The 17,773-nt window shown below is 39.8% G+C and overlaps 1 protein-coding gene across 3 annotated transcripts in view; it reads right to left on the reverse strand.

Moving 5' to 3' along the window:
• Nucleotides 1-17,773, reverse strand: part of DOCK5 (dedicator of cytokinesis 5) — a 90,655-nt gene that overhangs the window by 18,216 nt on the left and 54,666 nt on the right. For 2 of the 3 annotated variants that reach the window (XM_039354176.1, XM_039354177.1), the window contains exons 27-41: nucleotides 17,313-17,408; nucleotides 16,273-16,371; nucleotides 11,955-12,049; nucleotides 11,427-11,505; nucleotides 9,658-9,758; nucleotides 8,450-8,508; nucleotides 7,498-7,652; nucleotides 6,664-6,749; nucleotides 5,230-5,386; nucleotides 3,136-3,176; nucleotides 2,958-3,048; nucleotides 1,776-1,895; nucleotides 877-966; nucleotides 543-647; nucleotides 61-202 (exon numbers count right to left, since the gene is read on the reverse strand). In XM_039354176.1, the coding sequence (XP_039210110.1) occupies nucleotides 61-202; nucleotides 543-647; nucleotides 877-966; nucleotides 1,776-1,895; nucleotides 2,958-3,048; nucleotides 3,136-3,176; nucleotides 5,230-5,386; nucleotides 6,664-6,749; nucleotides 7,498-7,652; nucleotides 8,450-8,508; nucleotides 9,658-9,758; nucleotides 11,427-11,505; nucleotides 11,955-12,049; nucleotides 16,273-16,371; nucleotides 17,313-17,408 (1,516 nt within the window). Of the gene's footprint in view, nucleotides 1-60; nucleotides 203-542; nucleotides 648-876; nucleotides 967-1,775; nucleotides 1,896-2,957; nucleotides 3,049-3,135; nucleotides 3,177-5,229; nucleotides 5,387-6,663; nucleotides 6,750-7,497; nucleotides 7,653-8,449; nucleotides 8,509-9,657; nucleotides 9,759-11,426; nucleotides 11,506-11,954; nucleotides 12,050-16,272; nucleotides 16,372-17,312; nucleotides 17,409-17,773 lie in introns of those variants that run through there. The other variant, XR_005557984.1, reaches the window with a different exon arrangement.

Here is a 17,773-nt window from a genome sequence, read left to right on the forward strand (position 1 = left end):
TCTCCGTATCAGCTTTGTTATCTAGTTAGTTCCTATATTCTCTTCCTTCCCAAAAGATACATTGCTTAAGAGAAGCTTTGACAACTTCCGTTGGTGGGACGGTGCTGCTCATTTTCTCAGCATTTGGAAACTGGGTGAGCAGTTTGACAATGAAGTCCTCCCTCCTTTCATATTCCTTTCCACGGTAGATGAACATCTTGTTCTAAAAGAGGCAAGTATTACAAATTAAATTGGGAGAACCACAACCTTCTCAGTATTGGGGAGAATAGGAAAACAGAGCGGGCCCTTCAGACAATGGAGTTGTGTGGATGAAAAACTGGTCTGGGGTGGCTTGAGTCGAAAACAGATTCTCAACATTTCCAGTTGTTCAAATGTATACACAGGTAGTGCTGCTTATTCAGAGGTGAAGCTTTGGATTACCCCAAATCGAACATTCTTCTGTCAATCTGGATTAAAGATGGGAGCTAGTCATAATTACAGGATTGTAGGCTACATCCCAGAGTTATTCAGGACCATCACTGAGAACCTCTTAGCATCCTTACCCTAAGGAAGGAAGGAAATCCATGGCCAAAGTACCCAACAGCAAAATATTCTGGTTGAGGCCTCATTGCTTTCATGATGTTCTCATAGAACGTGGCCCGCTTTTTCTGTTAAAAAGAAGAAGAGTAGATTGGGCAGTGTTTTAAATTATTATTATTATTATTATTTTACATTTCTTTACCCTAAATACCCATTTGCACTACTGCCATTCCAAGTTTTTAATGTATTTTTTGTCTCTCAACTAGGAACATAAGAAACACCTTTGGGACCCATACTATTGGCAATTCCTTTCAGTATTTCTCACCCAGCAGACAATTAAAGACCTCTTTCTCTTACCAAGAGATTTCCAAGGCTCTCATAATCAAAGACTTTGTTCTCATACATGTCAGCCAATTCTTTGCTTAGCTGGATGGCCTTCTCCCACATCTTCCAGAAGTTAAAAGGAAAAGAGATAAAACAGATCATTCCTTCATGAAAAGGATGGATTAAAGCATATTCCGTATGGCTACTCAATATTGTTTGTGATCTTCTACTTTAAATACCATTTGTGATCTTCCAAATTCATTCTGGTGGGTTCTAAGTGCTGGAACTGCCCTCCCTTCATTTTTCCAGTGAGTCTTGCATGTTCCATCTTTGCGCTCATAGACATTGCGCTCATGTACATTGAGCTGAAGCCTTTGTGTGGATGGCATATACATCAGAATAAGTTCAGGACTTTCATGTTTTCCTAGTCCTTCGCATGCATCATAGGTACTCCAGTATTTTAAATTGTAAAAAATATACTGCTTTATCTTTTCAAGAGTGAAGAACATTTTTTCCATTTCAAAATAACAGGAAACTGCCCCACTGGTAGGATCAGAAAGGCCTTCGTGGATTGAAAAAACAAAAAGGCGATGGCATGTCTGCAATTCCTAGCTCTCTGGAGAAGGCTCCGATGCTGGGAAAGATTGAAGGAAAGAGAAGAGGACAACCAGAGCAAAGATGGAAAGACTCAATTTACCAGAGCAACTGCTGGAAGAGCTGAAGGACCAGGTTAGGGAGAGATCATCATAGACAAAACCTATGTGGTCACTAGAAGTTGACTATGACTTCATGATACACACTGTTATCAATAAATTGTGAAAATATGTGATTAAGAGAGGCCATCCTATTTGTTTGGAATTACAGCAAGACCAGTAGTAAATAACACAGCAGCCCATTCTTACTAAGGGTGAGGGTGCCTGTGACAGACTCACTTTGCCTCTGTCGAAGAAGACAATGATTTCTTGGTAAAGCTTCTCCTTGAGTTCCTGCTGTGTGTAGACGTAATAGCTGTCCCTCTGAAGCAGATGCTGAGCACATGGCTGGTCAGACCACTGGGATAAAAGAAAGATCAGATGGGATTAAGGACATCATATGCAATTTTGCTCTAGCTCTTCTTCTGAAAGAGAGTTAAGGACCTGAGGAATCAGTAAGCGTTCTTCTGACAGATGAAGAACAGAGTAATCTCCTTATCTTCCACAGTTAATGCCTTAGTCCAGTGGTGGTGAACCTATGGCACAGGTGCCAGAGGCGGCATTCAGAGCCTTCTCTGTGGGCACATGCGCCGTCGCCTCAGTCCTAGGCCTTCAGCTGGGTTTTATAAAACCTTTTTGCTTTAGGCCTCCGCCACTGTGTGCAAAAAAAAAAAAAAAAAGGTTCAATCAATCAATTTCAACTTTTTCTCTCGTGGGGAGAAAAAGATCTCGCAAAGTTGGAATTGATTGATTGAACTTTTTAGTCCCACCCAGTCTGCCATTACCACTGAGGCCACGTCCACCCAATGGGCCACGCCCACCCGGCATCCGACGATACATAAGTTTTGGGTTGCAGTTTGGGCACTTGGTCTCTAAAAGGTTCGCCTCACTGCCTTAGTCGCTGCTGATGTTTTGAACATCCATTTCAGCAGCATGTGAATGATAATTTGAAAACATAATATCAACCTAGACAAGTTGAGGTATTTTTTGATAGGTGGGTGTTTGGCCAAAGAGGCAAGATTCCACTTGTTTTGGACAGGTTTCCATCCTTGACGAGCTTCAGTGTAGCAATCTGAATTGCTTTTGATCCCATTCTTGTTTTGGATTCTCCAGGAGCACTGGAGAAATGAAACAAGATTTTTTTTTTAAAAAAATCAATTTTGTCTGGGCTGTTTTATGCACAATCTGATTTCATCTGCTGTATAGATATAGCCTAGCCATACCTTAACCCAGGGTTTCTCAGCCTTGTCAAGTTTAAGATGTATGAATTTCAACTCTCAGAACTGGCTAGAGAGTCCTGGCAGTTAAAGTCCACACATCTTAAACTTGACAGGTTGAAGAATGCTGCCTTAACAAAATTCAAATTTGATTACTGCCAAATGTTGTACATGGGACTTACTCTTCTAGATTTCCCACACCTACCTGAAGTAACTCCGCATGAAGCAGGAGTGTGTAGGCTGCCTCAGTGTAGCTTTCAGAATCAGTATGCAAATCTCGAAGCTTATATAAGTACCTAGAAAACAACAGTATATGAGATGTAGGAGTACTATAGTGTTTTGTGACAGCCTATTCAGAAGTCTGAAAATCTGCTGATGTTTACCTGATGTATATGTCTTCTCTTTTCTTTTCCTTATAAAAATTCTGCAAAAAGAAAAACAAGTTTGGGAATAACCAAATGGTTTCAGCAATAGAATGTAAAACATGTACAACTTTGATCCAGTTCGGACATCACTCCAAGCTTGTCAGCTGAGAATCTAAACTAAGCTTTTGAGCCTGTATTCAAATAGGCAAGCTATAGATTTTCAAACTGTAGTTGATGTAAATCAAACTGTGCAAAATACTGTGCAAACTTAGACACCACTAAAGTATAGTTCAATCTCCATACCTATGGTTTGATGTGATGCTTGGATTGATTCTACACATAGTTCATACGACACACAACAAAACAGTGTTCAGTTAGCACTAATGTAACCTTTGATCCAAATCCTTGCAAGGATAAAACTGATTCAGGTTAGTTACAAACTATTGGCCCATTAGACTAATTAATATTGGAGACTGGCATGCAAGGAAACTCTAGGAACATGCAATTGTAAGGTTCTCAAGGGTGAAAAATGGCAGCAAATGATAATCACATGACTCCATACTGAATAAAACAAATTGCTTCATATTGCTGAGCCCCAGGATCATTGGTACAAGTGACTCACTCATCCTTAACTTCCATCTGTAATATGGGAATAATACTGCATGCCTTAATAGGATTGGTGGTCAACATGACTATATAGAGAGCTTACAAAGCACTCTTCCTGTGAGAGACACTGCAGAAATAATTACAGTGGAAACCACATCCAAGCCAAGGTGGGTCTGTGTGACAATGGGTGACAAAGGATCTCCCAACAGACTCACTGGGTGGGTGCGTGGAAACCATACTTTTGCAGTCTCGCCCCCATTCCGTAAAATGGGAACAAAAGTGATCTGCCTTACAAAGTAGTGGAGAAGGTGAGCAAAGATGAGAAGCACTTTGCAAGTCAGAAAATGTCATGCTCAATGTGTCGTCTCTTATGATGGGTGGCAGATGTTCTCATTACATAATAGAAGTGAGACAATTTAGGGAATAAGTGAGCCAGCCAGCCCATGTGCCTCCCCCTCCTTTAGCAGATCCTTTGCCATTTCTTTTCCAAGCCAGGGTTCACATTTACTTATTTGCTATAAAGATAGTCTATGACTTATGACATTTGTTACTCTCCCAAGTTAAAATACCGCTGAAAAAGAGAGACTGGTTCTCGCACTTATAACCATCACAGTGTCCATGCAGACATGTGATCACAATTTGAGCACTTGGCTATTGGCATGCATTTAGAACATGGGCCTTTTTGACAAGCTTAATTAAACATCCTGCAGAAGCTGGCCAAAGAATTAATGGCATCCCCCCATGCCATTAATTCTTTGGCCAGCTTCTGCATTATGTCCCTCAAAATTCTTTTTAGAAGAGAATATTTGTAGGTCAGAGTTGAACTGTGGGGTCCTTGGTACACCCTGAGCCTGGTTGCTTTCCTGTAGACATTTCATTGCCAAACTAGGTAACATCATCGTACTAGTTCAGGGGTAGGCATCTTTGGCTCTTTTATGACTCATGGACTTCAACTCCCAGAATTCCTGAGCCAGCATGGCTCAGCTTGGAAACCTCTCCCTTTCCCCTCAGCATGGCTCGCTCAGGAATTCAGAGCCAAAAGCCAAGCTGGAGAGCCAAGATTGCCTGCCCCTGTACTAGTGCTAATGATGTTGGTAACAAAATGTCTGTAAGAAAAGGACTAAGCTCAGAGTGCAGCAAGGACCCCATAAAATTTGTATTCTAAGCATGCCAGCTCTTTTATAATCCTGATTTCATTATTTCCACTTATCAGTACATGTATTGTCCCTGTAACATCCCCGGGAGGCCGGGATTCGATTGGGACATGCTGTGTGAATGTATTCATTTTTAATTGTTATACTTGTTGTTTTAATTTTGTACCCTGAGTCCTTAGGGATTGGGCGGCATATAAATTTTACAAATAAATAAACAAACAAACAAACAGCTAACAGAATAGGTGGAACCTGTTTCTGAACGTTTGATGCAGCAGGTCCAAAGTGGGTCTATGGGTCTAAAATGGTTTCATAGGAACCAAGACTTGCACCCAGCTCTACGTTCTCCCCATACCAGTAAGTTGACAGTGCAAATCATGCGGTTCTCCTTGCTCCCATCATGCATAATCGCTCGGTAGTCCAAAAGGTTTTCAAGCAAACTGCTAACCAACAGGGCAAAGATTTCGCCTGAGCTTGATAGATATTTATGCTTCCGGCAGTGCTCCAGGAGGCTGCAGACATTTCCATTGATGGTATCCAAAAAGAGGAGAGGGGGTCAAAGAAAACAGAGAGACAGATGAAAAGACAAAAAAAAAAAAAGAGCACCTGATTTTAAATAATGTGTTGGATTAGATACAAAGATATGTAAGTAAAAAAGCTTATAGGGAAGAGAAATATTGTGACCAACCATCTGCGTTAATCTTTTGGATATTACTGATTGGTTTAATCATTCCCTCAGCTAAAATATTGCTAATCACTGTCTTAGCATGCTGTGGAAAACAGGTCATTCACATGAAACTACAATGGGACTATTTGTACAAGTAATCCTCAAGTTAGAGACATTTATTTAGTGACCATTCAAAGCTACAATGGCGCTGAAGAAAGTGACGTTCGAGCAATCCTCGCTCTTACAAGCATGGCAGCATACCCATGTTCACATGATCAAAATTTGGGTGCTTAACAACTGGCATTTATCTATGATGGTTACAGCACCCTAGGATCATGGGATCACCATTTGTGGCCTTCTCTGCCAGCTTCCAACAAGGAAAGTCAACGAGGGAAGTCAGATTCATTTAGTGACCACATGATTCACTAAACAACTGTAGTGATTTTGCTTAACAACTGTGACAAAAATTTGGCATGACTCATTTAACAACTGCCTTGCTTACCAGTGGAAATTCTCGTACTAACTGTGGTCTACGTCAAGGATTAGCTGCATCGGTATAACATGTTTTGTGAACAGACTGATTGTGGTTTGCTATTAGAAGCTTAAAGTTTGCTAGCAAACACAGCTAGTAAATATGAAATGCTGTACTTAATTCCAGCTGAATGTTAGAAAATGGAGCATTCTTCCTACAATCTGTTTGGCAATAGAACCAGTTACTGATGTAACAGATAAGCTCCTCTTTTTCTGAGTTGTGTTCAAATAGATGTTTAACTTCCTCGTTGGATGGCTTGAAGGCTTAACCTCTAAATGGCCCCATCCAACTCTATGATTCTGTAACTGTAAAAAAATAAAGGCACCTTTTGTTTCAGCCCTAATGCTTATACCTATATGAAAATTCAACCAACGCACAGATTTACTTACAATGTAAATCCATCTTTGAGTGTATTAATAAATAATGTCCATGCTTTGAGACAAAAAGGAATATTTGTCTATTGCTCATCCGATAAACTTGCCTGGTACGCTTGGCAAGCTGACACATTCCCTGAGCAATGGAATGTGAGAAAGCAACACCACATCCCAAAACATTACCTGGAAGATAATCAAGAACACTCACGCACTTACAGTTTCTCCAGCAAGATCTTGTACTGTTCATCTCCTCGACCGCCTTCCACTTCTTGGTCTAGTTTAGTGATCAGCTCATTTTCAAACTGCAATGTGAAGACCAAAAGAAAGAAAAAATACTCAACAGGTTTCCATTAAATATTTTTTTTTTAAAAAAAGAAGGACCCCAAGCTCTTCAGCCTATCGATTCCTTCAAGAAGTTTCAGATTGTTCATTGATGTACCCCATTGAATATGAAAATATTTTAAGTAATAATACAGTACTACAAATAATAATAATAGAGACAATTCAAGACCGCCATTGCTGGTGCTGACCATCCAATCCTTGGTAACACTGCCCCACTGCTAGCCACCTTCCACACAGGACTAGAGATTGGTATGAAGTTCTACAAATGACCCAAGAAGATCAACTGACCCCAACTGACCCTTAATCATTTATCAATCATCTATTAACCCCCAGACATCTACTGACCCCAGATATTTATTGACCCATTGGATAGCCCCATTGACCCTTGAGGCTTGATATTATTTTGAGGAGCCCTAGGATAGATGGATCAAACAGTCCTATTTTTATCTCAGCCAGTCATTTTAGATAAACCAGTCGTATTGGAAGCTGAAGAACGGTCCAGTTTAAGCAATCATGGTTTGATACTGATTTAACCAAACCCACTGCTGAAGTCTGTTCATATATGCCAAAGAATTATGCTCTGTCCTAAAGAACAAACCAATGTTTTCCCTTCAGGTATCCCTCCTTTGCAGGTCTCATCAGTTTATTCATAATTCCTTGCAACTAGTTCTCAAACTTTCCTCATGCTCTATTAAGCCAATTCTGTACCATGCGGAAATTTCTGCCCCCACTGAAGTTGAATTCGCATTGCATCATGTCGAAAAAGATAGGGATGGTTGCTTTTCGCAACTCAGGCTCTGGCGTCAAGGTCACTTCTAGAATTGGGCCCACCATGGAAGGGATGAACTTGATCTTATGGGGCCCTGAGAAAACAGAAAAGGGGAGGGGGAAAACCGGAGTGAAGATCAAGCAGATGGTCTGCTTTGTCTAACACAGCAGCTGCTGTTCAGCCACAAATCCCTTTCAACTCATTTGTTCAGCTCATTTTTTTAAAAAAATCTTTCATAGGCAAACAGCCCAACAGAGACCTGTAACTTCATCCTTCTTCTACTTTCTCTAGATTTCCTACAACATTCTGTAGGAATTTGCCATCATACCAATATAACAGTGGAGACAGAATTCTCAGCAATGGTTATTTTGGCGATTACAGGGAGATGAAGGCTAAAGACCTGCTCAAATTGGGAAAGACTGCTCCAGATTATTCAGTTTTTGTACTAGGACACTTATTCAGTTCACACAGGTACTGACCCCCTAATAGATGCATTTGTACAGCATGCAAAACATATATTTTTAAAAACTTTATTAGAGTGGTTATTTTTTTTTCTTCAGCTCTGAACTGAAGTAGCTTCTTGGATAAGAAGTGAAATGTCTTCAAGGAAAATCAAAGAAAGTCCAGTTGCCTTTGAAAAAGCATCTTTGGATAAATACGTATATGTTTTTCCCCTTCACATAAGGGTAATACATTCCATTTCCCCTTTTTGTCCTGCCGTTTTATTAATCAAAGTGACTCCTCCTTGTGGGTAGTGATCAGTGTTCCCCTCTTTTGAACATGAACAAAAGAACTGATGTTCCCAATCATTCTTTCTGTATCCAAGAAGCAATGACTGAAGAGCCCAACTTTGCAAGCCAATCTGCTCTCCCAATTTGCTTCACTGCTTACCAAGGTTGTACCACATGTCCCTTATCTGGAAGCCAATTTCCTTCCTCATATCTCCATATCTACAAACCAAAAAGAAAGAAAGAAAGAAAAAAAGAAAGAAAGAAAGAAAGAAAGAAAGAAAGAAAGAAAGAAAAGGAAAGAAAGAGTGTTCAATAATTTTGCTTAAATCATTGGACTAATGCTACCCCAAGGATCATCTCTGGGATGAAGTCTGAAATGTCCTTTCAAACATGTGTTCACGTTAGTGTAACTGATGCTTCATTTATTTGCTTGTTTATTTTCTTTATAGGATTTATTTAGCCAACTAATCACATAAGCGACTCTGGGTAGCTTACCAAGATGAAAAAAACTGATAAACCACTACATATGCCACCACCACCATCTCTGGTGTCCAAGGATAAATAATAATCCCATTTGCCTGAAAACATGTCAATAAGAATAGTCAGTGAACCATCAATAACTGATCAAAATTGAAGGCAATTGCCACAAAGCAAGAGTTGTGCCTACGAAGGATGGAAGCCGATAAAGCTATTAAGGATGTTGAAGCAGAACTGAAAAGATTTAAGTATCCCCTTAACTATGGAGGCCTACCAGATTTCTAGGTGTCATGTTCTTTAGTAGCTTCCTAAAACCAATACTGATTCTGATTCCACAGACTATATGTTACAGAAGGTCTCTTTAGCAGCATTTATTAAATTGAACAGGATGAAAATTCAAAGAAATAACCAATATACGTATAGAGACAATATATTTCAGTGTACATTAAGGTGAAGACTTTCTGATCTTTCTAACAATTTCCTGTGATATGATGAGAAGACCATATCATAGGAAAGGAGAAGATTGGCACAATATATTCATAACTATCTCCTGGTTCCAAATCAACTAGGAAACCAACTATTATAGGTGGCTACTCTCTTGCTGACCAACATCCTTAACAGGTTCATTGCTGGGGGGATAAATTGGGGCTATACTTCTTTTGATTCCCAGAAAAACATCAGAATATACATCTAACAGGTAAATATTTAACAAAGTAATCAATCAAGCTTTATGGGCTGATATGACAGTAATGTATGTTTTTAGATACACCCCTCTTCAGATTTTCAGTATCATTCATTTAGGAAAATGTGATGGGATAGAAGTAATTAAAATACTTACTTATATGTGGTGGGAGAACTTAAGTAAAAATAAAAACTCAGGTGAAGACTTACTTTTTCATTATCTTGTTCCGTTTAGCCTGGGAAAAAGTCTCCAGTTGAAGGGATTCATGAGTAAGAAAGGCCACTGCCAAATGGAAGTAATTATTCCATAGCTATGGGAGTATGGAGGAGAGAGAGACAGACATCAGATCAATCATAAAATAAGATAAAATCATACAATGACATGTAAGATAGGAGAGTCATTAAAATTTATACTCTCAAAACATCTGCTCCAACAAGAACTTGAAAAGTTCTTGGACTGCTAGACTTAAATGTGCTTCTGAATCTTTAAGGACTGACTTCATGTAATATGTTAAGCAATGGTTGAACTCAGCAAACTATGATGTATTCAACAAATTATAGTTTAGTGTGATATGTCCATCAACCCAGGTATTCGATATCTACTCCTCTGCTCTTACAATTATTGGAGAGGCAAGGTATCCTAGGAGAAAAAAACACTGAATTTGACAACCAGGTGTCAGGCAGGAAGAAACAGGAGCACTTGTTAAGTTCCAGTTAAGCTGATATATTGCTCATGCCTATACACAAGGATCTAGTTGACTAACAGTCAGTATTAAATTGGTGCTAGATAAGAATTAACAAAATTCAAGAGGGATTGGACTTAAACCGCTAATGGGAACATAAGAACTTTAGGCACTGCTTCTCCTTCTCCTACACTAGGGTTTTAATTATTCACTACGACTTGAAGCATATAAAAATGATCTTGACACAACCTGCATTGGCCTAACTCGGAGATAAGCAATCTGAAATCCAAGTGTTTTATGGAATCTTCTGAAATATTTTTCTCTCTCCAATCACTGTCATCATAATGCAACTGTTAATATGAGGTGAGAATTACCCAGATGCTCTATAGCAGGGGTCCCCAACCCCTGGTCCGTGGACTGGTTCCGGGCCATGGCATGCCAGCAACCGGTCCGCACAAACAAACAAAGCCCCATCCATGGGATGCAGGCAGCACACAAACCCACACACTCTTGGGTCCGTGGAAAAACTTTTCTCCACGGAACCGGTCCCAGTGCCCAAAAGACTAGGGACCTCTGCTCTATAGGTAGTCTTCAGCTTATGACCAGTCACTTAGAGACTATTCAAAGTTACAACAAACCACACTTGGGGGGAACTTACAATGAGGTTCCAAAGTTTCTGATGCCACCCCTCCCAATGTGGTTGTGTATCTGCACACTGAATGCTTGGCCATCAGCCTGCATTTACAGCTGTTTCCAGTGTCCCGTGGTCAAATGACCACATTTTATGGTGGTTTTGCCAAAAAATGGGCATTTTGGTAAAACTGGTCCATAACAAACCATTGATTCATTTTGATGCTTAACAACTGCTGCAAAAAAAGATCAGTCACATGAGTGACCTGATTGATGACTTTCATGACTTATCACTACGATGGGGAAACTCCATTATGATTGTAAGTAAAGGTCTATGTATAGAATAAGATTTCAATGCACTACAGCTAAGAAACAAAGGAATGCCTTAAGTGTTTCAGCATTTAAGGGAGAAAAAAACCTGACATGTTATATGGCCCCATCTACCATGATTTCTGATGCCTTATAAATGTTAAAGAGGATCCCTCAGCTATCTCTTGACTTCTCCAAGCAAGTTCTCGAATGTTTTTTTTTTTTACTAAAAAATGTGCATTCTTATTTCAATTAACCGTGATGTCTGTTTTACAAATTTGGCAAACTGTAACGACTCACCTCCCAGATAACCCACCAGGCCCCATGTGATTAAAGAGAGAAGATGTCCTGCCTTACCTGGAGCTCAAAGCTTGCCTGATCCAAAAAGAAACGGTTGAGCACAGAGGCATATTGATTTATGGCTCGAAGGAAAATCCTGGAAAAGTGCAGGGAAAAAAAAAGCCATTAAAAAATAAATCAGCTTGGGAAAGAGGCAAAGCCTGTCCCTGTGAAACCACAGGAAGTGCCTGCTGTGTGTTCACAAGTTCTTTGGCATAATTTGTATTTTTACTGCTCTTAAAGCAATGGTGCCAATTTCCATACACATGTCTATATCCTCAAAACTGAAAGATTTGATTTAGACGGTTCTAAGCAACCACAGTCAAGAGAATTTACAAGTTAGCAAGCTTCTAAAGATGGAGAAATAAAACAACCAGGAATAGCTGAGCAATACTCTCAATGCATTTATTTTTAATCCAGACCACACTTCAAGAATCCTGGAACAATGGCCATTGATTGATACATTGTGCTAAAAAATGTGGGAAAAAACCCCAAAGAACTGGAGGAAAAATAATATTCTGGGTGACAGAAAATAAGGCTTTTTACCTGCTCTGCATCATATTCATCACCATCCAGTCACTTGCATAGACATTTTTTCCAATTAGGTCTTTAAACATGATGAAAGTTTCCATCAGAAAATCCTACAGGGAAGGTAACAAACCAGAATGAAGGAGAGTGACCCAGATTTATATGAGCCTTGAGAAGCTTATAGATCAGCCTTCCAAATATAATGTTCTCCAGATGTTCTTGGACTCTTACTTCCCAGAATTGGCTATACTAACTAGGAATTCTTGGAACTGTCTTCCCAATCCTTCCAGAGATCACCAGGCTATGATCTTCCATGGCTTCCTGTGTTCCCCACCCTCTACCTCCTAGCATTGCCAATAAAAACTTCTTCTTAAAAGTGGTACAAGTAGAAACTTTTTAAATATACATGTCAACAATTCAATTAAACCTGACTTTAGTTCTAGTTGGGCCCTACCTATTTTTTGGAGTCAAAGCCAAAGTTTTACTACTTAAAGGGAAAGTGGGAATCTCATCCTAGACCAGATTGCACTTGATGCCTCAATACTACACTCAAGAAAATAATAATAAGAAATTATAAGAAATACTATCCAACAACCAGGTTTCCCCCCAAAGATATGCTTACTTTTAAATATACCAAGATAGTTTATACCAAGATAGTATGCTCAGTCCCATAAAAATGCCCCCACCAAGAAAACATAACTATGGGAGCTATGTATATGTACGGCAGAGGCTGGCCTAAAGTTACTCTGGGTTTCACGAGTGAAAATGAACTCAAAGCTTGCCCTAAATAGTCTTAGACTAACCCTTAAACAATATCCTCTTTTTCTCCATCATGCTATGATTTTTTTTTCTGTCCCACCTATTTTTAATTCATGGCTAGACACACATATGAATACTACATATCTAGACAGTTAGGTATTGTTTTACTATTTGCTTCCATTTTCCTTGTCTGCCTTTCGATGAGCCTAATGTTTGTTTTTTTCTTCCCTTCAATCATGTCCAATTCTCAGTGATTTCCTTTTCCAAAGCACCAGAAGGCACAACGGTTGGAAACTGAACAAAGAGAGAAGCAACCTGGAATTAAGGAGAAAGTTCCTAACAGTGAGGACAATGAACCAGTGGAGCAGAAGTTGCCTTCAGAAACTTTATCATTAAAGTATACTTTTTGGGATAGCAGGAGATATTTATAAGGATTTCATTTCAAATTTTCAAGGAGATTCAAATAAACAAGACTTTATGAGATCAAGCAGGAACAGCCAAGACAATCTAGGACATTATAACTAAGAATGCCACATAAAAGGTCATTTTCATATGAAAAGTACAGCAAGATGCATAGCTGGGCATGACTGAAACACTACAGAAGGAGACAGGGCTATGGCTATCTGCTAAAGAAAATAGGATCAGGCATAATTAAATCATCCCTTAAATGATATAATTCTAGTTGAAAAGATGGAGGCACCATCAAGCTAAGAACAACCAGCTTAATGACATTACCCCAAATTGCTAGGCAGATATGATGTCTGGACCACAAAGGCCAGAAGGGAGACATCCATTTATTTTATATATAGATATAATGTATTGATTATTAAGATTAATATTTCATCACATTTTCCCAAGAGAAGCCAAAGAAGGCTCTGCATTAATTCACATGGCTACTAGACTGTGCCTTTGGGAAGACAAAGCAAAATGTGCCTTTAGTCTTCAGATTTTATTATTTAAATCTTTCATTCCCTCTCCCACGTCAGAATATATGGTGGGTGCATTTACCAAATAACTGTGATGATGGGACTCATACAAAACTCAACCTGATCAGCTGGCTACTTGTCACATTTCCTAGATCCGAATATGCTGTCTTACTATTCTGATTCATTGCTGTTAAGAAGGCTTAGTTCAAGTTAAACACAAACCAAAAATAAAGCATTATGTTGGTCCTTAATGGTCTAAGAATTCCTATCATCACTGAATAAATGCTTATTTGGATACTTGGAAATCAACCTCATGCTCAAAGGTACATATTTTGCATGCAACATTTCTTTCTTTTTTGAAGAAAAAAAGGCAAGAAGGAACAGAAAAACTATCATCATGTTGCTTATCCTCTGATGTATGGGTTTCTCAAGTTTTTCACAGCCAAGGACCCTCCGTGTGTGCTGGACCATTGCTGCCATCGTTTACCAATCAGAGTGTCTATGAAGATTCTCAGTCATTCAGTCATGGTTGTCCCAAAGGTGCTTTTTCAAAAGGCAACTGGACTTTCTTTGTTTTTTTCCTTGAAAACATTTTGCTTCTCATCCAAGAAGCTTCTTCAGTTCTGATAAATGCTGGAGAATGGAAGGATTTGTATTCCTTTATATTCCTGTTTACAACACAGTCCTTTCAGCAGTTCCAAGAAGGTCCCACACCTATTTCCACTATTCAGGTGACTCTGAGGGTACAGATAAACCTCCAAGTGGCCTCAATGACTCTCAGAAAGAATGCTAATGACCAGATGACTGCAAGGAATATTAATCCTTCTATTCTCTATCATTCAGTCAGAACTAAAGAAGCTTTTTGGATGAGAAGAGAAAAACAAAGAAAGTCCAGTTGCCTCTTGAAAAAGCAACTTTGGGATTTCCAGTCAGAGAGTGATATGAGTAGCTACTGAAGTTAGGAAAGGCTGTTTACAAGAGAACTACGTGTGAGGTTGGAACTGACATCTGAGCCCACACAAACAGCAAAGGATAGGGTCAAGATCACTGGCATCTTTCAAGATGACTGCATAAACCCAACTCCTGGCATATCTTCCAAAGTTAACTCGTCCCAGTCTTGGAGTAAGAGCATCCATACCAAAGATGCTTTTGAGTAACGCAATCCCTGGCTATGGAAATTTCAGAATGAAAACCTCAGAAGACATATCTTATACAGTCTGAGAGGCCCGAGGATTTGGTTGCAAGTAGTTTTACTTAAACACATTAACACACACACATGCCCACATACGTGCACATATATAAAATTGGCATTTCTGGAAGCCCATTCCAACAGTTCACCATTGCCAGCTTCCCAATATGCCATACAGAGGCTTCAAAAAAGACATCTTGGCGAAACTCCATAGCAAAGAACATCACAATTCCACTTCTTTTTTTTTTGTAAGAGCAAGTTAAACAAATGCCAGGCTCCACCAACCGCTGTGCTGGGCAACAGTTACAGATTCTTCCATGTTACAAAATTGGCCTTAGTTATTCAAGCCTCAAGTCAGCCAAATGCAGATTCACAGTATCCCCAAGAGCAGAATAAGGAGGAAGAAAGAACTCCCCCCCCCAACTGAGCACACCCAGTGCTTAAAGTTCTGATTGAAATAGGAATAGACACTGAGGGAAGAAATCTATCTCATCATTTTCAACCAGAAGCACTAGGAACTGAACCTGCATGTAAAGTTGGTGTTCTGCCAATGGGCCACCAAGCATCTCCCCTGCAGGAACAAAGGAAATCTGGATTACATCAGATTCATAAATCTATTCCAATAGCCTGCAGTACTGCATTCTAACCCCTGTACCACCAGGGCTCCTTCTGACCGGTGTGTAGTACTGCAATTGCTCTTCTATAAAATTTGCCCCTAATCGCGGCTCATACATGCCTTGGGGATGCACTACTTCCATTCAGTCATGCCTCCACATTTCTTCTCCTATGCTTCTCTGCCTTCATTTCATTCCCAACATATAAACAAGACCAGGGCTTTTTTTTGTCATAGAACGCACGGAACGCCGATCCGGCACCTTTTTTTTAACAGAAGAACTGGTTCCAAGCTGCCAGCAGGAATACAGGTATGGCTGCAGAGTGATTTTGTGGATCCTCAGCAGCCCGATTCAGGCTCCAAAGGCCTGGAAAAGGCCTCTGCCACCGGAATCTATGGCTGCAGATTTCGCACCCTCCCCCTCATGGCCGATCCAGGCTCTGGAGGCCTTTTCCAAGCTTCCGAAGCCCGGATCCATGGCCGTGGAGCAATTTTGCACCTCCCCCAGCAGCCTGCTCTGGGCTCCACAGGCCAAAAATAAACAAATGCTAATAATCACAATAAAGAAAGCACCAATAGTAATAGGCACTTTGGATTCAATCCCAAATCATCTGGAGCACCACTTAAATGCCATCAGCATTGACAAAATCATCATCAGTCAACAGCAAAAGGCAGCTTCACTTGGAACAGCTTTCATTCTCTGACATTACTTTAACACTGTCAAGCAACATCTGCCTAGCCCAGGTCCTTGGGAAGGATTCAATAGGTGAATAAAAATGGCAAATCTAGTTTGAACATCTGGCTGATTGTGCGACGAACCCTAATAATAAAAATTTCAATCAGACTTACAATAAGATCCTGCCTGGTTTTGAAAGTGCTGATGTAGTAATTATAATGGGAATCATCCATCTGTCTTAAGATGGCTGTCATGCAGGATACAAAACTACCCTGGAAACAAGATTGGGGGAAAAAAACATCCTTTGTCAGTTATGCTTTTCATGAGCCTTAAATATACTGTAAGTCCATGCGTGTTATGGAATATGCTAAATAAATACATTCATGAGCCTTGGAGAAAATGTATACTTTTAAGATTATTCTTGTGGGTTTCTTAAAAGGCAACTAGTTGGCCCTTTTGAAATTTAGGATTGGGACAAGATGGACCACCAGAGATCTTTACTGATTTATAAGATGATCAGTCTTGAGAAGTTAAATTTTCAATGCCCACAGGAAGACATGCTTGGGTGAGAGATAAAATATTCAGCTATAAAATATTCAACTACAACTGTCTAGTACAGGGGTAGGCAACCTTGGCTCTTTTATGACTCATGGACTTCAACTCCCAGAATTCCTGAGCCAGCATGGCTCAACATGGAAACCTCTCCCTTTCCCTTCAGCGTGGCTGGCTTAGGAATTCTGAGAGTTGAAGTCCACGAGTCATAAAAGAGCCCCTGGTCTAGTAGCTGACCCTATATATATCAATATTTTTTTTTAAAGTTACAACTATTTTCTAACTTTTGTTTTTCCAACAAAAGGGAAAAAAACAGGATTTTGGTCCCGCTCCCTCCAGAAATATGATGACTGTGTCTATCTTCCCTTCTGTTGCCTCCAGGCACTGAAGGAAGAAGATGAGATAAAGAAGGTCTTCCATCTCTGGTCTATGTAAAAAAAATCCTCATGTTTAGGCTGGGGAAAAGGCAATGCCTCTGTGCCATTTGATACATTGACCATCAAGTGTCAAGGGGTGGAAGAAAGACCCCTCTCTAATGCGCCAGCTCATCTGAAGAATCTATGGGTGGACTCCTACACGAAGTCTTCAAACAAGGGACATGTACCCCCAAAGTTGTGAGACAATAAATCAAGCACAAAAGAATCTAGGAAATTGCGCTCACAATGTGAGTAGATTGTCTTCCCATTCCAATCACGGTCCGGTTTATCCTCCTCAGAAGCCGCTCCATTATCAACTGGATATGATCTGCCGTTGGACCCTGAAGGAACCAAAGAAATGGGAAGCAAGTGAGATAGGTTCTTATCACAAGGATTTTCACAACCTTGTCACAAGAGGTTCCGGCAAAGTTCTAGGGCTGCAAGATTATCCCTCCACATTTTATGCAATTAGACTGAAAAGGCAAGGGAGAAATTCCTTTCTCTGTATGTCTCTTTCTTTGCCATTCCCAATTTGGTAAACAAATCCTTCTCTATTCCATGATGAATTCTCTTCAGAAGAAATTTTTTCCCAGGATAGCCTATAAAACTCTTGTGGTGTCATTGAGACCAAATTACTCTATGCTTAATTTTGGTTATTTTTGTCTTTTCTGAATATTCTATAGAATTCTTTCCCCGCATTGACTAG

This window comes from Crotalus tigris, unplaced genomic scaffold (genome assembly GCF_016545835.1).
Source record: "Crotalus tigris isolate CLP2741 ecotype Arizona unplaced genomic scaffold, ASM1654583v1 scf7180000018549.3470463, whole genome shotgun sequence".
NCBI classification, from domain to species: Eukaryota; Metazoa; Chordata; class Lepidosauria; order Squamata; family Viperidae; genus Crotalus; species Crotalus tigris.